Consider the following 26,317-nt stretch of genomic DNA (forward strand, 5'->3'; position numbering starts at 1 on the left):
TTGGTGACGAAAACTCGAATAGTTATTTATTAATTAATTTTCAAATTCAACTTAACTCTACAGTTAGTTTTTCTCGTACATTGTATTGGCATAGTTAAACAGGACGATAACCACAATACTTCAATAGTTAGATACACATGGGTCCACCGAGTGCCTAGCATGGGAAGATACACTCCACAACTCGAAACATTTCTTCACATGCCCCCTAAACTCACTCAGCTAAAGCTTCTGTCCCTATGGATTAAGCGTATTTAGATTGACGAAAACGATCGAGGGCTAAAATTATGCTTAAATTTATATATCTTTTAAACCTTAAATCTTAAACTTTAAACCTTCTAAGTTCGTTTGTAAAAATAAAAATAATAATTAAAACGCCTCTTTACAATTTAGGGCTTCGCAACGGTGTCCAAAGTGTCTTATTGTTGTATGTCGTAAGCTTTAAAAGCTGAATAAATGCTTAGAGAGCAAGATATGACAACCAACTATTTTCTAACACTGCAAAAATTCATAATATGACTTTGATGGTACTTTGCGAACCCCGTTAATATATTTTTTAAGGTGTTTAAAGTTTACGGCATACAACAATATCATTGTGAATCCCCCAAATTATTCGAGAACTTCCTTTAACTATAATTACGTTCATGTGTTACATGCTGTAAACAAAGGTAAAAAGTTTTTCAAGGTTCGACCGATAAGGTAACATTGGTAGTGAAATTGCCTTCGTGTCGCTGGCCGAATATTTCAAAGTGATTGAGTGGTTTTTGATAAAGTCGCTGGTTTTTGTACAATTAATTGTACAATTTAATAAGATTTTAATAAAACTTTAGTATTGGCATCGTTTAACATTAACCAGCAACATGGGTCTGCTACATGCTATTCGTGTTAGACTTATGAATTTTATGATATTTTTTCTGATCGTAATCTTGCTGCCGGGTCTGCCACCGCGTACCACTTTCCCTTATAAAGAATTTCAGTAAGTCCAAACTTTGGACTCCAAAGTTTTATCTCGACTATTCAATTACTTATTCAAATAAAAACTTTTGAAATCATTGCAGTGTAACACCAGCTAAAGAGTTAAAAGGCGCCTTGGAGCCTAATCAGCACCTAGATGGTGGTGAACGCCTCTTGGAAGGGCGTGTCTATGGACCAGAGTGTCTTATTGCTCGTAAAAATGAGATTTATACCGGCATTCATGGCGGTGAGGTTATTAAATTGACTGCCGACCATGTAACTCATGTTGCGAAAATTGGACAGCCCTGTGGTAAGTCATTTTCCAAGTTAGAAATCGTTTTGGTTGCTAAGTGATTATGTTTTTTTTTCTAAATTTTTAGAAGACATATTTGAAGAAGCACGTTGCGGTCGACCTTTAGGACTTGCCTTTGATACGAAAGGTAATAATTTAATTGTATCCGACGCATATTATGGAATATGGGAGGTAAATCTTAACACCAATGAAAAGAAATTGCTGGTATCTCCACAACAAGAACAACCAGGCAAAGGTATAAATCGCAAACCTAAAATTTTCAACACAGTTGCTGTGGATCAGAAAGGTGACATCTATTGGACTGATTCAAGTTCCGATTTCTTGCTTCTTGATTTGGTATACACCTCTTTTGTGAATCCCTCTGGTCGGTAAGTGGATTTTTAACTTTATATGAACTAATAATGCAAATGAAAGTTTCTGATTTAATCAATGCACACATAGAGAAGAAAAAGATTTAAGTATAGATAATAGGCAAAACCGGTTTTTTATTAGCATGTAATAGTGCGCATTTTTTTTATATTGGACTAATGCCAACAAGTAAGCACGTTCTATTGTTCCGTAAATAATAATTTCCTCAAGGTATTAGATGACGTCATATTGACGCCGAAATTGTTGATATTTTGAAGGTCTCCAAAAAATTAGTGTTTTAGACACAAATGTGCACATATGTAGACGGCCTCTTCTTTTCTGATTTTGCCGACTGGTTAACGTTAATATAAATATGTATATACTTATATGATTTTATATTAATAACATACAAAATATCTCAAAATCATGCGGATCATATACAATTAATATATTCACACCTGCCTGGTTGTCTGGTTAAAAATTATTATCCTCTAGTTGTTGTTGTTGCAGTGACTTCTAAACCCGGCTCGAGTTTGCTCATGCCCAGGAAGTGGGTAACTTCAACTGAGTCTGTCCAAAGGGACAGTATTCAGTAAAAATATAAACATAGCCAGATAAACTGATAAACAGACCGGTTATTAAAAAAACATACTAAATAGTAGTAATAGTAAAAAAAATGTGAGAGACACCTAAATCATAATAATAAATATCTAGTGTCCCTCAAACTGGTCGCATCGAATTAGTGGATATTTGGCAATATTGAACCAATATGGGTGTTTCCATCGGAAGGTCTGCCGCGAAAAAATAAAGCAAATATATGTATCTAACGTATTTATGGGCCCATTTGACTGCTTTTTAAAATATATACTGGTTATAGTTCTGTTCTCTATGAAAAAAACTTGTGCAAGCTTGTACCAATTGTAACCAAATCGCGTTCGTTTGGACAAACAACTTGAAATACTTGCCAGGGAGAGCAAAATTTTGGCATTTTCTTTAGAGGGACATTACAAATTCATGCTGGGAAAATTTTTGCCAGCAAGAATTTGTAAGCAGGATCGCGGCACACGATTGTATTTTTGGTCAACAACAATTTGAATAAACAAGTTTGTAAAATTTAAAAATGTACAATCTTATTGCGATTTACTAATGAAAGAAGTATGCAAATATTTGTTTACTTAATTAATTTAATTAGTTCCAATATTTTGTAAGGTACTGGGCTGAAAGAGTTGTACTCACTCGTAATCGGAGTCGGATATAGGAAATCCGACACAAAGAAATTGAAGCGTATGTTGAATAAAGTCAGAATGACATAAAATATGTATGTATATGTATAGGTCTTGTGTTTTTCCACTAAGGGCCAGTTTTTCAATGCCAGTTTAAACTTAGATTAAATAAACTGAGTTTAAACTGAACAGCTGGCTGGCATTTGATTGGCTGATCTTAGTTTAAACCAGCCAGATCGGGCGTTTAAACTTAGTTTAAACCACGGCCGTGCACTGAAAAAATTGCCCTTAAAGTAATTAAGAAAATTATTATGTTCGAAATGCAACCGTGGACGCCAGCTGGCAGCGGAACTTGCAAATTTCTGCAAAGTCCTGTTAGCGCTAAACTTTGTAAGTGTCTCTCTATGAGAGTAAGATACCTTATTCCCTGAATTTTGTTGCTGGCTTTTCCTGACGAACAGAAAGAAGACATTTTTGCGAAAAATAGTGTTGCTAGGTGGCACCAGTGTCGAGATATTTTGAAACCCCGTATTTATGGTCCGATTTGGTTCGAATTTGGCGTATCTAATTGAAACGTAATAAGGCATAGATTTTCAAAAAATTGACCTTGGATTGGCGCTGAAGTCAAAGTATAAAGAATATATACTAATTGTTTTTACAAACGTCACGTAAAAAATGTCGCGTGGTAGATGTCGCCTAAATTCGCCCTTAAGCTAAAAAAAAAAGTGAATACAAATTTTCTAATATGACAATTACCATAATAAAGGGAAATGAATCTATTTTAGTTTTAAATAAACCACTTTAAATTTTTATGGTGCGTTTCGAGGATTTTTGCATATTTCTATATGCAGTCGAGAACAACTTCCATTTTTTGTCGCGTTGTTGATCCCACGTTGTTTGCCAATATATTGGAAACAGAAGATCGACAGAACCTACCTTTTGTACAAAACACGGACCGTAAATAGCAGTTTTTTTTTTTTTTAACAGTTAAACTTGGCCAGATATTTGTTATGTACGGGTAGTAAACAAATCGCTTATCCAAATTAAAAAAATTTGGTGCCAAATGAAAGAGAACTTAAATAGCTTTTAAACAGAAATTAAAACATTTTTTATTGAAATATTATTCAATAGCTGGCTTTCGGCTGGCTTTGCACGTTTAAACATTTCAAATATAAAGCTACTTTAGTCCTCTTTCAGTTGATACCAAGCTTATTTAATTTGGATAAGCTGTTTGTTTATTATTAGGAAAATACTTATATTTTTCACTTAAAAATATCTGGCCAAGTTTAACTATTGCAAAAATGGAACTGTTATTTACGGTCCCTGGTACAAAAGATATTGCCTCTAAAATGCTATCGAAACATAAAAAAAACAACATATAATTGGCGGTTGCTTTATTTTTCTGCATCGCAAGGCGTACGAATGTCGCGTTCTAGACCATGGGGTTGCCCATATTGAATTTTACCTATCGCCTAAAATTGCTTTCAATTCTTAATACATATGTATATATGTATTTATGTATGTATGTGAGAATGTGATGTTTGGCAGGGATCAGGTTGTAAAACTTGACAAACTAACATTTCTACATAAATTGGTGCATATGAAGGTCATCTGAATAACATTTTAATCTAAGAAAAAAATAATAATAATTATGTACTTATAGTTTTGATTTTATTGCTTTTTTAAATCTTAAAATATATAAATTTTTTTAATTCTCAGCCTTTTTAAATACAATCGCGCTGCCAACGTTAGTACCGTACTACTAGACGAATTGTTCTTTGCTAACGGTTTGGCACTGAGCCCCGACGAGGATTTCATCATTGTTTCCGAAACTGGAGCCATGCGTTTGATTAAGTACTACTTGAAAGGTCCCAAGGCAGGACAAAGCGAGGTGTTTGTAGAAGGTCTACCTGGTCTACCCGATAATTTGACTCCGGATGCAGAAGGCATTTGGGTTCCACTGATAATGGCTGTTGATAGTGAACATCCAAGCGCCTTTAATTTGTTCTCCAACTTTCCTAACATTCGACTTTTCTTAGCACGTTTGCTTAATCTCTTCGAACTACCATTCCGTTTAATTAACAACGCATATCCAAATAAGTTGACACAAAAGTTTATTCATTTTATTGGACATTGTGAGAGTGTACTCATATTGGCACACAAACGTGCCACCATCGTGAGAGTGGATTGGAATGGTAATATCGTTGGTTCATTGCACGGCTCCGATAGGTCCGTGGGCGCAGTGTCGCATGTCTTGGAATTTAACGACCATCTCTATCTTGGTTCACCCTTCAATCGATTTTTGGCACGTGTAAAATCTCCGAGAGCCAGCAAACAGCCGGACGTCAAAATCAGAAATGTGAGGTATGAAGGAGTTGGAATGGAAGCTTCTGTTAAGCCACAAACTACAACTAGTAAGCCTAAGCCCGCTGCTGCTACTAAACCACTAACTACGACGTCGCAATCGACTACTACAACTACTACTACGCCAAGACCCACAACAACGACGCCTCGACCTACTACAACTACTTCGAAACCGACTAAAACTACTAGTAAACCTACAACAACCACGACACGTACACCGCCAACAACTACAACGACTACGACAAAAAAACCGTCTAGTGCAGCACCTAAAACTGCGCCCGGTACACCAAAAGCGAAGTCTACATCTACGACACCTCGACCTACCACAACCACCACAGCGCCGAAGCGTGTGCCGCCCAAGCAACCCGCACCGATTAAGGAAGAAATACCAAATGATACCAAACCACCTAAATTCGACAAACTTAAAGTGATCACCAAAACGGGTGAACACATCGAACTTTAAATAAACTAACACCCACTAACTCATCATCAGCCATCCCAGGTGTCGAACAAATACTTACATACCAACATCAACATTCGCCGGCATGTAACAATATTGCTTGCAGCAATGAAATTAGCAATAATCTAGTAAATATAAAACGTATAGCGATTCAGAGTAAACAGAGTTAAGCTTCACGCATCCGGAGCGCACCGCCGAAGCTAAGAATATTACTGCAGCATGATTCCGCTTAAGATTTTGAGGATTGTTTATGATAGCTCATAATTGAATACATTCCAATTAGTATTGCAAGTCTAATATACAGCTAGAACTTAATTTTGATTGTGAAAACCACAACCATACATTCCACCCAAATGCATGCAAAAGGGTTTTTAGAAATTTTTTGCGCGCGGAAAAAAAAAAAAATTTGTTATAATTCAGTAAACTCAGTTGGTTTAGAAGGTAGTTATGTATGTATAAGACTAGAGTTACAGCGGATCTTTGTGAAAACCATATTATTGAATCTGTGCTCGAACAAAATTTGAAACTCTTTTGGTTCTACTAAGTTTATTTAGTACTCGAGTGTACTAACTTAATATAATGAATATGTATATTTCCACAAAATTCGTATAATTTAAAAACTTGATATGAATTCCTTTTCCCCTCATTAAATATGCGAAATCTTACTTTTGAGAGATATAATAAAGTAAACTTCATGTACTGATTTTGAGATTTTCTATGATTTATGTATTTAATAAGCGTTTTTTCATAAACTATTTCCTTTAAATTGTACAACTATAAATATTTCTTTAAAATTAAATAAAGCATAATTCATTTTTAAACGAACTACCTACATAATTACTCGGCAGTTTTTAATATTTAATTAATAATATCCAAAATTTGTTTACTTAAAACAAATGTTCAGTCATCGGCTATATTTAAATACATACACATATACTATGGTGTGTTCGAGTTAACTTATCTAAGTTTTTGCTGAACTGTTACATCACATTGACAAATTTGCGGCATACTTATAAGTATAAATATATCTACAATCTTATCTATCATGTATACATGTACATATGTACAAGCATCGAAGCAGCACGAACAACACTATCGGCTGATTATCTAACTGTGCATGTATGTAAGTACATAGGTATTGGCGCATGCATGTGCTAGCTCAAATCACGTTTCGTTTAGCTTTCATTTCTATTAATTGCTTTTGTAAATCAAATTCATTCCAAGCGATCTCACGTGCTTTTTGCGCTTTTCGGACGGCTTGGCGGCTCGGCGGGATCTGTCCATTTCCATTCGGTATACATAACGCATTGGTTTTGTGAATCCATGTACAGATGAGATTGTGGACAGCGTTGTAGTTTGGCTGGACGTCCTTGTTCCTCACATGTCCAATATTTTGTAGGGTCCCAATAGTGGCGGAACATGGCGTTAACCTCGTGCAGTGTATGACAGCCGGGCTCGCCATCATATTCGCCAGCGTGTTCATGTCTTGATTGCTTAGTCGAAGCCATTTGAGGGATTAGTGTGTGAGCAAGGTGAGTGTGAGTATATATGCAAATTAATCTCTAATAGTATTTGCAGTTAATTGTATACGCTTGCTTTCTAGCATTCAAGTCGGACGAGATTACTTGCTGGGGGCGTTGATGCTGAAATGGAAATGTTACCAAAATTTTTAAATACTTGCCAACCATTAAGTGATTCATCGTATTTTAAATATGTATGTTTATATGTTTAAAATTAGCTAGTTAATGTTTTATTTAATTACTATAAGGCAAAAACTGTAGCGTAGCGTCTGTTGTCCACCTTACATAAGTGTGTGTACTATGTGTCGTATGTGCACAGAAGGTGATAGCAGTAATACAAAAAAAGACACACGTTTGTGCAAGTCGTACATAATAAATTAGTTAATTTGAAATATACAAAATCTTTTATTTCAAGTTCTGTCAACTATTAAAAATCCGTTTCATCAGTATACTTGTGCGTGAACTTTAATTTTATTTGTATGTAGCCAATTTTATTTAGTTCAACTTTATTTGACTAATTTATATTATTTAAATTTAATTTAATTTAATTGAAAGAAATACAATTTAACTTAGTTTAATATTTTTATTTTTATTTTTTTAATTGACTCCAATTAATTTTAGTCTGTTTTATTTTGTTTTGTTTTATTTTGTTTGTTGTTTCTTTTAATTTAATTTCATTTCATATTTTATTTCATTTTGTTTATAACCGACTTCCAAAAAAGGAGGAGGTTATCAGTTCGTCGGAATATTTTTTTTTTGTTATTTTTATGTATGAGAATTTAAGTCGGTTTTGTCTATTGCTTAAAAATTACTTGTATTGTATTATATTTATATATGTTTCATATTATTTTAGTTAATTGAATTTTGTTTTATTTTGTTTTCTTTCACTTCCATTTTTTGAATTTAATATTATTCTATTAGATTTTGTTTTATTTTACTTCAATTCAATATAATTATGTATGCATTTTGTTTTGGAAACTGTAAATAAATGTTAACATGCTTATTTAAAAAAAAAAATCTATAATTCAAAATTTCCGTTTTATAAAATATTGACTGTACAATTTCTCTTCGAATAAAAGTTTAGGTTGCGTTTAGTAAACTACCTTCATTGATATTCAAAAACGCAAATTTAAAAACTTTTTCAAAATTTCGCTCTTGTACCAACATTTTTTATTCACTTTGTTGTTCACAATTCTTACCACAATCTGTTGCTGTTGCCTTTTGATCGATGTGTTGCTGTATCTCCCAAAAATTTTTCTTGAAATTTCTTTCGCTACTAAAATATGCCACTTGAGTTTTAGCCTTTGCCGCCGACGACGAAAATTCAAAATTATTTCTACGAGTATGATTTCCTTCCCTCCTTTATATAATTTTATTTTTAATTTCAACAAAGACAATGCAAAAACTTTTCCGCATGCACATACTATGAGTATTAAGTAATTTTATTGGTACACCACATCCGCCACTTCATAGAGATGTTATATTTTTTATTTTATATACATACATATGTACTTGTAGTATATCATACGAAATTTTATTAAGTATATTTGAAAAAATTTGCGACGCAGACCGACTGGGCTCTTGTGGTGACAACGCTCAAGGTGGTTGTGCTGTAGTGTGAGCTTTTGTCTTGCCGTCTTTATATTTAACTCTGAGCATGTTACCAGGTTATAATTTTGTTGCTGCACATATTTTTTTCCTTTCTCTCTATGTGAATTATCTTAAAAAATGATTCAAAATTTGAAATTTGCGCCCAAAAAATAACACTATGAAATGGGTTGCGATTTGAAATCAATGTGTTATGATTATGGATTTTTTTCCCTAGAAATATTACATTGTAGAGTAATCTTAGTGTACCCACGATTGATGAGCACGTGAATATGGGTGTGAGTGTCAGACTGTCGCAGCGTACTTATGGAAAATTTGCACTAGTCACACACGAAGTGCCTGTAGGAATTTTTTTCAGATTTTTGTTTTTTTTTACGTCTCTTATTTGTACTCGGACGCGATAACAAAGTTCATGACAGCTCGATGTGTCTATGGAGAAGGTTTTAGATATCTGGCTTTCGCTACAAATACATATTTACGTATATCGTAGTTTAAGGTACAAAACCGCGTATCGCGGTTCTGCAAAACTTCGTAACTGACATTTGTGCTAAAAATGCGATTTGCTTACCGGAATCTCCTGACTTGAAAGTCGTATGCAATCATACCAAAATATCGATATTTAGATATATAACGTAGAGATTATTATGAATAAATGAGAGAACCGTATTGAGATAAGACAGGTTTTACTCTCTCCTTTAAAATTTTGGCAACCTCACATACGAGGTTTTGTATTTTCTTGGATGTACGCGGTTTTGTACTTTAAACGACGAAATGCATATAAGTAGGTACATTAAGTGTAGATATATGTATGTATGCACATGAGCAAATAAATTTAAGATTCTATTTATTTGATAAGTTATCTTAATCAGTCAACTACATACACTCCAGAGAGAGCACTACCTACCTACAGACGTGTTTAAGACACTTGATTTCCTTCTGGGCCATATACCATAGTACACGCAAGCGATGCGTGCGTTCTCCTTGATAATGAAAACATATTCACATAATCTTAATACATATGTGAGCCATTTATTTTGAAAGTGACCGAAGTCATTTCATGCCGCTTGACTTCAATGATCATTTATCTGTTATCCGTTCAACTTCATCAGTCGAAGGCAAATTTGGTTTCTCATTAATTTGGTCATTAGTTTATATTGGTAGAAAGATTTACAGATCGTCGCCTGGGTAAAAGATTGTCGTAAGCGCAATTTTGACGATTTTTAGTTATAGATGCAGTTATATATATATAGAAATAAGGTCTTTCGATTGGTGTTATCAGTTTTTAGATATCTCCTTTAGTTGCCGAGATATTGACTACAATTTTTTCGATAATTTAGTAAAAATTTTATTAGTGATGCAGTCATATTAAACTAATTAATATCTTAAAAGTTGCGTTCTCCATTTTTGGATACCTCTTTTAGTTTCCGAGGTATTGAGTAAAAAGTGTCGTTAATTTAGTAGAAGTTTTGATCGCATTTTGTCGTACATATTTTATAAAATGTGGCTGCCAAATTGTGGACAAATGACGCTTACGACAAAACTAATTGGCAGTAAGCATTAAAAATTAAATAATTTAAGAATTTTGTGAACTAGTAAAATTTTCAGAGACTTTGGAGAAAATCCATCCTGGCGTTTTTGAGAAATTGCATTCCAAACTTCAATCGCGATTTGCCCCCGAAATTAACATACGACCGCCGAAATTAACATACGACATTCTTTTACCCAGGCGATGAGATGTATTAATGGCGTTTTCATTTCTACAAAAAAAATGTAGCCTTTTTATTGCCCTCTGCGCAGAAATACTAGGTAGATGGCAATGAAAAGGCAACATTTATTGTAGAAGAGAACAAATCAAACATTTCAGCACAAGAGGTGGAAATGACTTATGTCACTTTCAAAATAAACAGCTCATGTACATACATACATATGTGTCTACGTCCGGTCAGCGTATGAGACTCAGTCAGCTACTATGTGGTTAATGTCGTCACAGGCAACTACAGAGTTACGTTTATGAATATATACCTACATATATATGTATGTATGTATGTATGTACGTTCATATCTACATACAGTCTGTGAAAAAAGTATTCATTTTGTCTCGAGGAGTGCGCAAAGCATGAAAGGTATTTTTATCTCATTTTTGATCTTATCGAATCTATCTATAAATGTGATTGCTTTTAGTTAATTCAATCAAAAAGTTGTAATCGCAATCAGTCACAATCGTGACGTTACAGATTTTAGGTAGGACTCGAATCCACCAAGCTAGCTTGTATGACCATATCGTTTCTACGATAGTTATCATTTATATAAAAATGCTTATTTTCCTTCAATACCTAAGACTCTCGGGGCTATCACTGAATCCATCGTAGTACGATTTTCACGAAATCAACGAAAATTCGATGACTGCATTCCAATTGCTACGTAGATAGATAGCTAGTTAATGAGAGCAATTAATAAATTTCAAGAAAAATCGAACTACTATAAATGCAGTGATAGCCCCGCCTATAAAATACATACATACGCATAAAAAGGCGTTCGATTAGTTTTCCAGTAGATAATTTATTTGTACTACTGAGAAACTTGTAAATGTAAGGATAGCCTAATTTTTTCATGCGTATTATAAATACACAAGAATTACCTCTTTAACTTCAGCTAGGCGTGTGCATAATTTTCTAAAATACTGTATGTGAAGTATGTAATATGATTACGACGGTGCACGTGAATAGTAAAGTGCTTAAAAGTCTGAAGGTTAAATATGAAATATAAAAATGACTTACATAGCATAGGACAAAGCTGATTGCTCCGAGTTGCAGAGAAGATTCTCAGATAAAAAGACTCGGAAAAACACTCGAAAAACATAATGATAAATTCAAAAGGGTTTACAATAAAAATAGAAGCAAACTGAAGTGGGTGTTCAGTCGAAGCTCTCCAGAATGTATATCGTAAAGTAAATAATAACACTGGTTTACAGCAAAAATGTTCTATGGATGCCACTATCCAATTCCTATGTAGAATTACTCGGTGCTTCCGAAAATCGATTTAATTTTCTTTCTATGGATACGTTTTCGAGTGAAACCACTCTGTTTTTTAAGCTGAATAACGGTAAATTGCAAATATTTCGAAAACGAATCCATAGAAAAAACAAATAACTCGATTTTCTGAATCACCGAGCAATTCTACATAGAAATTGGATTGTGGCATGTGGAGTACAAAAAAAAACTAAAATTTGTGATCCAGTGTTGGGTATATTTTGTCTACATACTTAAAATTAATTATTCGCACAGTAACAGCATAAATTGGTTTGTTGTTGTGAATTCACAATCTGTTAAATAGATGATTGGCAGCTAGCCAGGGGAGTGCGATGACTTAGCGCGCTCGAATTTGCATACATATTTTTTCGTCAAAATATGAGGCAAGAGAGGGCATACATAAATACATATGTGCCTACGTACATACATATCCCGTGAGGAAATAGGCAATAATGCCTCACCAGCAACAGTCATTGGGAGTAGTTTGGCGCTCGGAAATAACTTCGGCGCCACGTTATTTTGCCATTTACAACGTAAGGCATCATCGGAGGTGTTAATTTTATAGTTTCACTAATAGATGACGTTGGTTATGCTGGCAATTTTGGTGCTTACCTATTTTCCCAGTGGGTATGCACTTCCCTACAAGACATCTGCCGGCCATATGACCGGTCATCTGACTGGGAGATCTGCAGCCTTTTGGGATCATATTTTACGTAAGAATTGAAGGGATTTCTGAAAAGTTCTTTTGTGTACAAGAGATTTTGCATCCCTTTTCATCATATGGCCTCGATTGACGTTAACTTAAGGCCTCTGTTTTTACGTGTATTGGTTTTTATTTGGTCAATCTAAAATGTCATTTTCTTGTAGGGTTAGTGTATACTCTTTAGCTAGTACATACATTAGGGCGGGTCAATTTGTATGTTCTTTGAAACCTATTTTCGCAATTTGGCAAAATCCTAATTGATTTCTTTGGCGAATTTGCGTGCATGGTGTTTTTTTTTTAATATTCACAATGTGTTTCAAGTTAAAACTTTTTTATTTATTTTTGAAAAGATTGCTCATGCTTTACCCAAAACCATATAAATCAAACCTTCTGTCTTTATACAAAATTTAGAAAAATTCCACAAATCTTCATTAAGCTTTTGAACTTTTTAATGTGAAATATATTTCTTTTTGGGTTTTTTCACTTTTTGTCACATAAATGTGCATTTTTTTGTGGAAAAATGCCGAGACCGTTCACAAACAACGCCAGCTTTTATAAATTACCGCAATGGACAAAAAAAAAAAAAAAATCAACGCAAATTCTTAGCTGCTTCAAACCATCATTTTGCCATACTAAAATTTCATGGGCTATAAAACTGCATACCTACAAAATATTAAAAATATCGAATTTTTTATGAAATTTTTTTGAATTTTTCTAATTTTGATTTACATGCATATATTGTTTTGATTATAACATAAACAACAAAACAATTGATTTAAGCGCTCTAATGATATTTGCGATCCCGTACGAGACCGGACTAGTCAGAAATAGTCAGAATTAGTCGGATTTTACTGGAAATTGATCCCGTACTCGGTTCTCTGACAATTGAGGGGACAAAAAAGAGAGTAAATAAGGTTCTCTCTCTGTCAGAAGTTACCATCCCATACTTTTCAGTGTTTTTTTTTATCAAACTGAACATTGTAATAAAAAGAATTAGGTAGTCATATCCAGGATATATAGGATAAACCAATTATGATAACTTGGTACACAGATGGCTCATTGATGGGATAGGATACGAGCAGTTGTGGTGCTAGATGGAAAATGGACGTCGGCGATACCAGCTTTGCGAGTCCTCTTTCAGCTTTTAATTTAATGAGGTGAATTTGCACTCTTTATGGGAATCATCCCGGGGGTAAAATTCCTCGTAAGTGATAGGTGTTTGAGAAATTTGCAGCCCGTAGGTCTGAAACTTATGCATTATGTATGTAGATAGATGCCTGGAACTCAATGTCAAGCGAAACTACCGGAGTCAGAACATGGCGAACTTGACTGACAGCCAAGCGGCTATAAAGGCCTTCCCCATCAACCCCTTTCATCGGCTCAGAGTCCAATGCATACAACTTAAACTCGCAGGTTTCTACTCCGTTCAATAATAATAATAATAGGGATGTATTTAGGCTGATAATTTGATTTTGGTAAAATACCCGGGTACTCGAATATTTTACTACTCGCGTGGACTGATTACTGGAACGGATACCGGACAATTTTACGATTGTAGAAGTCTTTTTCGACATATTTTACGCACAGCACGTGCTTCTTTCAGTGGGTGAATAATGGGTAGATACACTATCCGGGTATTACTCGTTTACCCGGCAACTATTTAGATTAACCGAGTATCAGTAGTCCTAGGATTTATGCACTTATAAACATCGCAATATTTTTTACTGAATTCGTTCTTTTTATTTAACTATTCATTTAATACATTTGCTTTTTTCAACATTTAATGTGCTTTCATTTCTATTAGTAACATATTTCATTTTCTATTAGTAACATATGATAATATATTTAGATGATTTTTTTGTGTGGATACATTTTACAATTCTCCGCGGATACTTCGAGGGTTAAGGCCGCAGTAACACTCTGATGTTTAAATGTAAAATTATGACACCGTAGATTATTTTATTATTTATGGCTGAAGCAATAACGCGACCCCGCCAAGGATCCATTTGGCTGGTCGTTCACGGGTCTTTAAATTAAAGGTCCAAACGTAAGTGGCGCCGCGCAATCTGCAATGAAAACGAAAAAAAAAACATTTTTAACATTTGAACAGCCTTTTAAAAGTTAGTACTAAGTAGAAGTGTATATATTTCTATCTTATCACTGCAAGTTGCTATAAATCATAAAAATAGACTGCAATAGCCAATTTCAATAAAAATGGCAAGGTTGAATGAACTTTAAACCAACTACATACCTACTAGGAATGTTAATCCTGGGATCCCGGTACCTTTTGCAATATTTTAAATGGGCCAATTCCACTGTGCGTCGCACAGTGTTTCGACTATATGAAGGCAGGTGGAAAGGATAGTTAATGTGCATCGATTTCGGGGAAACTTGGCATGTGCTCTAATTTTTCTTAGGAATAGGGAATTATGAGGAAGGATAAATATGGGCTAACTGCCACGCCCTCCACCATTATGGGCGGAAACATTAAATTTCATCCGACCTCGATGAAATTTAGCTTGTAATCTATTTTTTATTAGAAAATCCTAAATATAAAATATGGGGAATGTTGGCGCACGTCTAAAAATTGTGGGCCAATCCCTAAAGTCCGGCTGTTCAATGTCTGATTAGCACAAATCGGAGATAGAAGCTACGGTTAAATTCAATGACTGCTTTATCGATCACATGTTATATGCACGATGTCAAAAACATCGATAATGGTGTTTAACTGGGAAGTAGTGATAACCATACATTGAACAACTGGCCCTAAATGTGATGAAATTGTGGTTAATTTTTGTGTCCTGCTTTCCACTCTCAGAAATAAAAAGTTTAAACTTAAATAATGCATAGGTGTAAGCATTCTCAATTCTCCCGAATTTTCGAACAAGTTGGTTACACACTTATTCGGTTAATCAATTACTCGAGTAATCAAGATATTCATTACTTAAAACGGTAATAGGTTCATTCCTTATCTTTTTGGACTAAAATCTGAAAAGTGTCAAAATGCCAGAGCGTAAGCAAAATGCGCTCACTAAAAGAGAATAACAGGAAAAGTAAAGGAACGCATAAAACCAAATTTTTAGTCCAAAGAATGGCAACAACAAAGCTAACGTCAAATAAGAATGGAAATGTATGTACAAAACACATTCACACAAGCACAAGCACTTACTTATCAATTCACTTACTATATCAATTATTTTTTGCCTCCTTCCAATTTCAATTCACTTTTTTTACTTTTTATATTATTCTCACTTTTTGCGTATTCTTTAATTTCCATTAATTTAAATTTAGTTGAGTTTGATACTTTTCAGGATTTTGCCAGAAAAAATTCTTCTGACTAAATCTGACTACTTCGGACTGATGAGATTCACTCTCACTGGGTCTTGCTCTCTCATTTTAGCTGTCATTTCCGAGTTAAGGAACGCTTTTTGGACTAAATCTGACTACTTCGGACTTTTTCTGACTATTTCTGGGAGATAAGGAACGCTCCTAATATGATTACACAAAAAAATTAATTTTGCTCGTTAATAGAGTTTGCTTTGGAAAATGCTTATTTTCTTTTTAACATTCTGTATATGAAAAAAAAGATTCAATTTAAATTTCTAAAAACAGAAGCGTCGTTTTCAAAGTATCAAGGAACTTCAACTGCTTTATATGTATGTAAAGAGATTTTCGAAATAATTGTTACTAATTTTACTTATAATGTCGATTAATCATAAAGTAAATTACTCAAATATTTTTGTTTTTAGTTAATCAAAATCTTGATTACTCGAGTAACTGAACTCTTGAGTAATAATAATTTCCAATAGATCGAGTAATTGAGTTATTTACTTTACGATTAATTAAAATTTTGAATAATAAATTAATCGCACAGCCCTACTACTAATAACAATTAGCATCTATGATAATGATAAATACCTTCACGTGAATAATCCACGCCACTTAAATAATTGTTTATAATTGAAAAAGAAACACTTGCTTTTATTGGTTCAGCGCCAAACTAAACTGATAACTGATAACTCGATATCGCGCCGATTCTAGTATTTTTGTGGGAAGTACCGTTCACTGAGAGGAGGGTGAGTAATTGATATGAAATTTTGTATTTATGACTCGTACTTTTCCCTCTCTAAGCCCAACAGGTTTGTTTTGTATCAACAGTCACCATAACTTTTTCACCTGCCTTCAAATAGTCAAAACTCTTTTAAGGCAGAAATACACTAATGGTGATTTCGTTTATACCAAAAAGTGTTGCCTTTTCATTGCCCCTTGCTCTTTTCGCGTTCGATTCTAAATTAAATGCAAAGGGTTAGAAAATTTTCTGTTCTACTTATGTGAACTAACCTTGGAGCCTTACACATGTAATACTCAATCACCTACTAAATACACGTACATATATTTATTCTCCCTACGAAGTTTTTGTGTCACTCACTATTTATGTGCATAAATTAAATCTTACCTTGTCTTGTACAACGGACACTCATAGCAACGCTGCGTCTCCTGTTTCTCCTGTACAATAGATTTTATATAAATGACTGGCATGGCGCAGAGCAGCTCCTTTGGCGGCAATGGTACAATGGAATTAAGTTGACAATCCCAACTGGCTCCATCCAAGTATAGAGCATGCACGAGTGCACCTTCAATGGGTGGTAAACTAGGCGAGAGAGGAAATAGCTTATTGTTACTTGCATATGTATGTATGAACCATTTTCACTGTAAAATGGGAAAGCTTTAATTTAAAATAAAAAATATTAATTTGAAAATTAGATAAGTTAAAGTAACTTCAGGCTAATTTTGGCCAAAATGTATTTAACAAAGTGTGATTGAATTTGAAATTACTCTCATAAGAACCATCTTACAATGACAAATTGAAAAACAATTTGTATGAATTTTGAATCATTTGTTTATATTTTAAAAGAGAGCGTCACTGAGTTGTCAATCACACCTTATATAATACACATCGTACAGTTTCCTAAGCAAAAACACTATCAGCTGATTGCCAAAAAATGCCTACAGCTGAGATCACCTGTTTTTGGCATTTGCTCTTATCTTTTAAAATTTCTTTCATTTCTATTACAATTTCTTTATTTCTATTACAATTTAATCAAAATACACTAACACACTGAACCGAAAACACACCTACAGCCTGCCAGAAAAAAGGGGAGGAAGAAGAGTTACGTTACTTGTGGAACTGTACGATGATACACCACTTGATTCTGGCGAAAGGGCGATAGTCATACCATTCGATAGTTTCGATATTTTCAAGAAAACGAGAAAACGATAGTCAAATAAAAATTAAAAATCGGTAGTATCGTATAAATTTGCTAAGCAAATTTGCATTGTTTGAGATATGTTCTATATATGGGGAGATATATATTTCTTGTGGTTTTTCTTGAGAGCTGCAAACAGACGGATGGCAAGATAGTTCGAAATAGAGATGGGCGAAATTGGTTATTTTTCACGTGACACGATGTGCCACGCTTTTTCACGCGTGAACCTGAGCGGTTTTGAGAGAAAAATCAAGTAATTTTCGTGATCGTGCGTGACTGAAATTTTTGCTAACGTGAGCGTGCGTGAGTTAGATTTCCACGCAGTCACGTAATTTTCACGTATTTTTAACCAAAAATTAAGACGGAAACACAGATTTATTTAATAAATACAGGAAACCAAAGTTGTTACGTTACTTTAAAATTTTGGGAGAAGGCTTAGCATTTGCTACTTTTTTGTTAACCGAGTCAATCATTTTTTTTCCATACAAAGTATGTATGTTCGACGATTTTTTTTATATCGACAAAAAAAAATATCAAAAAATCAACGGTAAGTCGGAGCTATTTTTTAACTTGCACTTTATCATACTTAAATTGAATTGGCTACAAACCAGCATACTCAAAATATTTCCTAAACATCGAATTAAAAGGCGCGAAATTTTTACGAAAGTTAATTGATTTTTTTCAAATGTGAGAAAGCGTGCGTGATCGTGCGTGACCAAAAAATAGGCATCGTAGGCGTGCGTGAACGTGATTGAAAAAAATATAACAGATCGTGAGTGTGCGTGATTTACAAAATCATCAACGTGAGCGTGCGTGAACGGGGGCCAAAATCACTCACGTGCTCATCTCTAGGTCGAAAGACTTTTGTTTTTCTAGCACCAAAGTCTTAGAAAAGAAGCTCTTTCTATTACCACTGGTGGTGAAAAGCTATTTTGAGAGAAAGTACTATAGTACTTTAGTATTTTAGCTCGCTTTGCTCCAACAGTCGCAATAGGCGAGTGAGCAAGGCAGAGTCGTGCTATTGGAGAGGTCCGAGTTCGAGTGCTCAGGCAGCGAAATTTTTATTTTATTATTTTTTAACCTTTTTTTTAAATAAAAATTTTTTTATTTTTTAACCTCATTTATATATTTTTTGATTTCATTTAATTTTTAAAAACTTATTTTATGTTTTGTTTTCTTAATTTAATGTTGTTTTCATATTTATTTCATTTCATTTCATTGATGGTAGTAGTTTGAAAATAATATTGTTTTAATTTCCTTTAATTTTTATGAACTTATCTTATTTTTTCTATTTTTAAGTATTCTCTTTTTTTAATTTTCTTTTAACTTTTACAATTTATAAATTAAAAAAAAAACAAAATATATTTGTTTTATTTCATTTATTTCTTAGCGTCTTATTTTATTTTTTCTGTTTTGTAATTGAACTTTCTTCTAGTTTTTAGACTTTGTTTTAAAAATATATTCTTTTTTTGATTAGTTTTCTTCTTTTTCCAATTAAATTTTTAGATTTTATTGTTTTAAAGAGAAAAAAATTTAAATTAAATAAATTTTTAGATTTTTTTTTATTTATTTTTACTTTATTATTATTGTCTTGAAAAGAAAAATGTGTGTACATAAACATATATATTTTTAATTTAACTTAAATTACAAAATTTGTAAAATTTGAAAGCTAAATAAGCATCATTATTTCATTTCTTGACGGTTTCTGAAGAAAGATATTTTTTTCGATTGAAAAAATGTATTTTCCTCATGTAAAATATAAGGGAAACTTCCGAATTAACCTTTAGAAAGCGTGATAATAGTCGCCTAACTTTGTCCAGTTCAATTTGCCCCTCCATGGGTTTTTGGTGTAGCTTGAAACCAGACCAAACCAGACCAGAGTCCTTGTAGTAGAAAGCTTTCTACTATTTTTATGGCTTGAACAAATCTTCGAACTGACATACTATAGAAGCTCCATTCAGCATCCTTTGATCATAACCTTTTCGCTATGGAACTCAAAAATATTTCATTTGGGTCCTTTCTGAGCTTCATAGGTTATAGCAGAACGAAACGTCTTTCAATTTCACCACATGGAAACACATTCCAAACGATCTCCGTTCTACCATAATTCAACAAACTTGGACTTATAAGTTTTACTTGTTCTATTAAAATGTAATAAAATTTGTATTAGTAAAATAAGTTACTTACGTAATGTCATCCTTCTCCTTTTTCGTCACCTCGCAGCTAAGACACATTCGATCCAAGGGCAAATCATGTTTTCGTGCGCTCTCTTGCATTATGGCTGTAAGAAAGCTCTGTGGATTGAACAACCCCCCAAGCCAAATAGTACAAGGCAGCTTAAAATCGTTGAGCCAACTGGACAATTCCTTAATACGATGCAAAAGATCTGCATACCAACTTTGCAGGCCCAACATGCTGGGATAAGCCAATAGGGCCCAAGTTGTTGGCACGCTATCATAGAAAATGGCATGATCTAGGCGTTCCATGTCGGGAGTTATAGTGAGTTCACCTTTCAAGCCTAACAATAGCTCGCGCAAAGATCTCTTGATTTCACATATCAATGCATTCATGCGTTCGCACTCCTGCAACGCCACCACCACAAACGGCGTTTTACGCTCCACCCGATTAAGTAAGGCCTGCAAATTGAACTCATCCTGCATTTTATCCAAAAAGTCCTCACTCATAATTTTCACAAGCTCCTCTCGTGGGGCACCACAATTTGTGCTAAGCTCTGATTCGCGTGGCTGTAGCTCGAATATGGTTTTAAGTAGTTGCTCCGATGCGCTGGTTAGGAAGCCAATCTCGGCATTTGCATGCAGTCCGTAAAGTACGGGCGATTCAGGCGGCAACATTTCATCAATGTAGTTATGATAGCCTTGATAGTCAAGATTGGGAGGCGCAGCAAAACCCGGACACAACTCCAAATCACCATCGATGAGCTCTTGCTGCAGTAACTCTTCGAGGTATGTGCGACAGAGGCGACGATCCCAGTCGTCCGTAATGTGACCGCCGTACATGATTTCCCCGAATAGGTAACGTAAGTCCTCCCATGGTATGCGACTGCTGCCTTCCAAGTAGTTGTGCAGCACATTAGCTGAAATGATGAGGTCACTGACATTGAAGGGATACGCCTTATTCCAGCCCTGCGGTCCAAACTTGCAGCGCTCACCCGATACAGCGTGAAAGTAGCAAAGCGCAAAGAGTATTGATTTGAACTCGGCCTCTTGTGTGCAGGTTTCTAAGGAGTCCTGTGAAAAGTTGTCCCAAGCCTTGTGTAGATTAGCGGCCATGCCTGACGGTGGTTCATTGACTATTTTCAGCGAAGACTCCAGTATGCCCTGCGGTATGGCGTGATATTCTGGATCTGGCGCGGGTTCGGCGCTGATAAATAAACGGAAATTTGAATTGGTGTTGTCATCATTCAGCTCGGTCTCGGCAACTATGCGTTCGATTAGTTTCTCTAATGAAGGAAGCCAGTTCACAACTAAATGGATATTTTGCAGGACAACCCACTGGTGTTTATTGGTCAATGCATTGATGATAGCGTCTTCGGCTAATTGCTCTTGACCTTGTCCTAGTGATATATTAATAAGCGTGTCGTTGTCGGCCCGAAAGCCCAACTGCTGGCCAAGTAGCTCAACATCACGCACGGGATTAATGCCTGGTGAAAGTATAAATAAAACTGGTGTGCTGGCATTGATTTCTTTGAAGATTTCCGAAAAAGCTGATGTCTGTGTCCGCGTGTACTCCTTGCCCATTGTCAGTTCTACAAATAATCTGAAAGAATATACCTTGGATTAATATTGTATGGGAGCCTTTCATTACAATTAAGAACAGTTTTTTCAGACTCAAGCGTATGTTTGAAAACGAATTTTATCATTTACTCACCTCATCGCATACAGCATCCGATCTGGACGTACAGCTCGTATAATACAAAGCTTTTGCAGCGGCGAACGATACTTCCATTCGCCCGGGAATTGCTCTCTTTCTGGCGCTGCACTGGCAAGGAATTTACTCCATCTTTTCGGATAGCTTTCCATGTCCTTATCGATGCCATAAAAATGCTCGATACCGCCTAGGGATTTAATGCCGCCCCAAGCTTTTCGGCTTACAAAGTCCAGTGGAGACAGTGAGTTTGGATCGTGTGGAAAGCGCAACAAGAAATCAAACTCATCTTTGGAAATCTGTCCGGCTGCGCTCTGAATACGCAAGATCATGTGTGAAGTGAACGTCAATTTGTCGACTTCGAAGAGGCCACGCATCGTGTAAATGAATGTCTGCAGCGTGATCGACGCCACCAGATGCTGTACACGGCGCTCATGATTTTTGCTTTTCGGTGCAGTGGCAATTGCCTTCTTGAAAACGTTCATAAACGATTTCAGCGAAAACTTATAGATGGGATTTATACGACTGAGATCGGTGAGAACAAAATAAAGTATAGAGGCGCGCTTGGCCGCTGCACGATATCTATTTCGCGCTTCGTCAATTTGCGCGCTAGTTATGAGCGCCTCTCGCACTTTCAGCTCAATCTCATCAACTGTGTGCTTCGTCGCCTCCAAATTGATGACAAGCGCATGATCATCCAATACATTCGTGCTGGATGAGGCCAAACGCACAAGCAGTTCGTCCTCCAAGGCTTTAAGTGAAATTTTGAATTTATTTTGCTGTACTGTTACGTCGATTTTCATTTGTTCCAAATCGGGTCGTTCGATTTTCACTACCTCGGCAAGCAGTTGCTCTTCAAGGCCATCCGGTGTGACTGTAAAGTTGATGAGCGTTGTTTGCGCTTGGATTTCAGGTTTGTAATGTGGATTTGGTAATTTTGTATGCAACAAAAGACGAAAGTTGTTATTAAAGTCCATTTCCTTGCCACATATGCGTATGTAACGCCCCTTCTTGACTAAAGCGCGACTTAGCAGTGGCTCCAGCACAGTGTCTATAGTTTCACCGATTTGCTCAATAAGCACAGTCTCGCCATTAGCCATAGACTTTTCCAGCACATCTAGGAAGCCCTTTTGATTAAGACGTATAATAACGAGTGTATCTCCGTATCTGTTTTTTATCCACTTAATGCCCTGACTGTGGAAGAGATAAATAAAGATATAGGAAATAATCTTATCATTAACTATCGCATATTTGAGCCCATAAAATTGCTTTGAGTTTTGGGTTAGAAATCCTTTATCATAAATTTCTTAGATATCTGTGGCTTCCATAATGAAAATATCGTTGAGTATAAAGGGGTTGTTTTAAGTTACAAGAATTTAGTAGTGACTATGTAGTTGTTGTTCTTTTCTGAGCAATACCTCTCACAAGAAGCCATAGAAGTGCTAGATATTTGCGAAACTTGAAGATTTCAAGTAAATGTAATATTAAAGGGAATAGGCAAGAGTTGTAAGGACAGAAATGGCGTACGCCTTGGGCTACGATAGAAAGAGGAGCTCCGGTGGCACCACTCCGACTTCTTCGGTTTAAGGGCTCACTGAGCAAGGAGATAATTTTATACTATATGTAAACCTCCCAGCAATGAGTAGATGATAATCGTATCCTAAAAACGTATATCCATTCCATCGGATAATTGACCCTCCGAAATATGTATTACGATTTGCAGCTATGCCTGACCCTCTTTAGAGAAGGTGCCTCTCTCCAACGAATGGGTTTCAAAGAGAAATACTATTGCGATGGAGAGGACAACGCTGCAAAAAATTTGGTACGTGACACATCTGTGTACTGGAGCTGCTACGAGACGGCGCATAAATTTGGTGTGGTTGGGCGGGCACTCCAACTTCTTGTCTCCAGGTTCGCCCACATCAGTAAACGAATATCAACAATCCACATTAGTTGTATTCAAAAGTATCAGCCTGATTGCTCTTCAAGTCCCCGACGGCGGAAAATAACGATGAGACCAAGGAGCGTTCTATGAGCGCCTGGTAGAAGCATACGAATGCTGTCCCCATCACGATGCTAAATTAGTGCTTGACAACTTTAATGCCAGTTAGGGCCAAGGAGGCACATTTAACTTTCAGTACAAAACCTTTGAAAACGGAGAGGAGTTGATCGGTTGGTAGTACCAGGCAACAGCGTCGAAGCGTTCATGAAGCCACTTCCTGTTTCTAGCGGCCATAAAGTAAAATTGAAGTACAAAAATGTACTAAAAATATGTGGAATAAAATTATAGTTTAAAAAACTAAAACCTCCCTATTGTAATTGCCATTCGTACTGTCAACAGGTATGTAACTTGAGAATAGAAATCGCTGCATCTTTTAGGCGCATCAATATTACATAGTTACATCCCGAGCTAATAAAAGGAAGGTGAAAAAAAAAACAAAAACTAGTTACATAAAACATTAATTTTCTCCTCTTAACAAAAAATAAATTACTTGGTTCTATTCTATCATAGCAGAAATGCACTCGTTTATACAAATAAGTAATTAGCTTGCCAATGTATGTATGTAAGTAATCTTTAAATAACCATTAACGGTAAGTTAAAAAAAAGTAAAGTAAAGTGCTCTCGAATGTGCAGTTGTGTTTAATTTTTCCGCATTAATCTTACAGCTGAGGGTCAATCATCAATGGCCAGCGGGTCGAGTGAGTTAAAATTGTTGCATTTTCCGTTGACATACGATCCACCGGTAATCCTTCATTATTCCAAGTCGCAACTTGTGCATCGTCCGTGAGCAGGGTTAGCGGATCAACGCCAATTGTGTACGGTACAAGTGGCTATTTATACAAAACAAAAAAAAAAAAAAAAGAAATGAGTTTTAGAAAAATACACATGTATGTACTTGTATTTATGTATGTGCATTTTCATCATTAGTTTTCCTTTTTAAATAAGCAATCTCACTGTTTACCTCGATTTTTGCAAAGCTCGTCATCCACATCTTTTGCTGCAACTCCTCTCGATAGCGCCGCGTAAAACAGCCAACATATGACAAGAAAGAGGAAATTATCAAGATATCTCCAGGTAGAGTACCAATTTTTGCTTGTAAGCTGCTTATTGCCGTTGGAAAACATGCAAAATCAATAGGAGCAACAGCAGCAGCAGCAACATCGACCGCAGCAGGTGAAAGGAGAAAAAAAAAAAAATTACTATAAATCTTCAGAGTCATACTTGTGTGTCAAAGTCAAGGAGGGTGCAGTCAATGACGACGGATGTCGATGTTAATACGCTTAAGAAACGGGAAATTGAAAAAATAATGACATGGACCTCAAACAATTGGGCGCGATGGGTGATGTGCCAAGTCGGACAGCGAATGCAAGGATGCAAAGATATGTAGGTATGTATAAGGATGCACGGCTGCATTTTAATATTCCCTGAAGGTACAGATACTTTTACAATAGTGGTATTCACCAAAGTGAGCAAGTGCCAGGCCACTCTGTCTGGCAAAAGAGCAGATCAGCTCAGGGATGATAAATGAATTTTTCGAAATTGTATCAAGTGTTTGAAAAAAATCTACCAAAATCAAATAAAAATGTGGCAAAAAAAATTTTAAAGCTTTCACAAAAAGAACGAATGTTTAGCACAAATATACATTTATTAAACGCTTTTCAAATAAACATCTTGTAAACATATACATATGTATATGTATTAAAAGTAGAATAAAAATAAGTTAAGCATTTCACTTTCTGTGAGATCGTAAGTCACATTTTGTTTTAAAGAGTTTGTATGTATTTGTATATCATGACATAATCTTCTGCTAAGTAGAAGTTTTAACCAACGTAAATATATAACACATCAAAATATACACAGCGTTGCATTTCCAAATCGCACCAAAAAGGTCTATGTGGTGTCAATGTACTTTTTGGTTTCAAATTGTACCAAAAAAGCACAATTGTGACAACTTTATCATCGCTGGATCATCTGCTCTCTTGCCACAGTGCCAGGCCACTTGCTTACTTTGGTGAATACCACTAATTTACTATATAGCCAATGGCCATGGTAAGACAATTTTTTGTGCTACATATATACATAGCTAAGTGTGTATGTACATTAAACCGTATCACGGTATATGGGCAAAAAAAAAGTGAAATTTGTTCCAAACGATTTCGATCACTCACTATGAGAATATATAAGGAGTGTAAACAGAGACATAACTATTATGAGAGAAAAGCATATAAGTCAATCAATGATCATTATATTAAGATAAATATTTTTCGAGTCATCTATAATTGTTATTCAAAGACTTATATTATACAAGTTTTTTCATAATAATTATCATTGAGATAAATATTTTTAATTCTTCAAAGACTTTTATTTTAAGACTTATATTGAAAGTCTTTTCATAATAATTATGAGCGCGAAAAAAATTTTTAAGACTTAAAAGACGGGACTTGTTCAGGAGCATGGTGGAGGGCTAGGTGGACACCAGTTGGGAAGTAGTTTGTGACCCGTTCGGGACTATATACAAAATTTTATTGCACTCATAATTATTATCAAAAGACTTTTATTATATAAGTCTCAAAATAAAAGTCTATAAAAACTTAAAAATATTTATCTCGCTGATAATTATTATGAAAATACTTCTATTATATAA

General features: G+C 35.2%; 3 protein-coding genes across 3 annotated transcripts in view; 1 reads left to right on the top strand and 2 right to left on the bottom strand.

The window, feature by feature from the left end:
- Positions 1 to 737: 737 nt before the first annotated feature.
- Positions 738 to 6,484, top strand: LOC118737094 (adipocyte plasma membrane-associated protein). The gene is made up of 4 exons (XM_036467373.1): positions 738 to 973; positions 1,056 to 1,261; positions 1,332 to 1,632; positions 4,555 to 6,484. The coding sequence occupies exons 1-4, from the start codon at positions 858 to 860 to the stop codon at positions 5,660 to 5,662; spliced, it is 1,731 nt and encodes a 576-aa protein (XP_036323266.1). The 5' UTR covers positions 738 to 857; the 3' UTR covers positions 5,663 to 6,484.
- Positions 6,363 to 8,487, bottom strand: LOC118737095. The gene is made up of 2 exons (XM_036467374.1): positions 8,379 to 8,487; positions 6,363 to 7,302 (listed from the first exon to the last, which is right to left on the bottom strand). Exon 2 carries the CDS (start codon positions 7,165 to 7,167, stop codon positions 6,889 to 6,891), a length of 279 nt encoding a protein of 92 aa, XP_036323267.1. The 5' UTR covers positions 7,168 to 7,302; positions 8,379 to 8,487; the 3' UTR covers positions 6,363 to 6,888.
- Positions 8,488 to 14,341: 5,854 nt separating this feature from the next.
- The window catches only part of LOC118738115 (dynein beta chain, ciliary), a 67,479-nt gene continuing 55,503 nt past the window's right edge, over positions 14,342 to 26,317 (bottom strand). Inside the window, exons 28-33 of the mRNA XM_036469035.1 lie at positions 24,635 to 24,773; positions 24,337 to 24,503; positions 21,675 to 22,865; positions 19,974 to 21,563; positions 16,976 to 17,170; positions 14,342 to 14,585 (exon numbers count right to left, since the gene is read on the bottom strand). Coding sequence (XP_036324928.1) covers positions 14,486 to 14,585; positions 16,976 to 17,170; positions 19,974 to 21,563; positions 21,675 to 22,865; positions 24,337 to 24,503; positions 24,635 to 24,773 — 3,382 coding nt within the window. The 3' untranslated portion in view covers positions 14,342 to 14,485. The remainder of the gene's footprint in view (positions 14,586 to 16,975; positions 17,171 to 19,973; positions 21,564 to 21,674; positions 22,866 to 24,336; positions 24,504 to 24,634; positions 24,774 to 26,317) is intronic.

Source organism: Rhagoletis pomonella, unplaced genomic scaffold (genome assembly GCF_013731165.1).
Source record: "Rhagoletis pomonella isolate Grant_MI unplaced genomic scaffold, Rhpom_1.0 Rhpom_scaffold_00004, whole genome shotgun sequence".
Lineage (NCBI taxonomy): Eukaryota > Metazoa > Arthropoda > Insecta > Diptera > Tephritidae > Rhagoletis > Rhagoletis pomonella.

Coding starts and splice junctions, on each gene's coding strand:
- LOC118737094 (XM_036467373.1), top strand. CDS start 858: ATGGGTCTGCTACATGCTATTCGTGTTAGACTTATGAATTTTATGATA. Junction 1,262..1,331: donor GAAAATTGGACAGCCCTGTG/GTAAGTCATTTT, acceptor CTAAATTTTTAG/AAGACATATTTGAAGAAGCA. Junction 1,633..4,554: donor TTTGTGAATCCCTCTGGTCG/GTAAGTGGATTT, acceptor TTTAATTCTCAG/CCTTTTTAAATACAATCGCG.
- LOC118737095 (XM_036467374.1), bottom strand. CDS start 7,167: ATGGCTTCGACTAAGCAATCAAGACATGAACACGCTGGCGAATATGAT.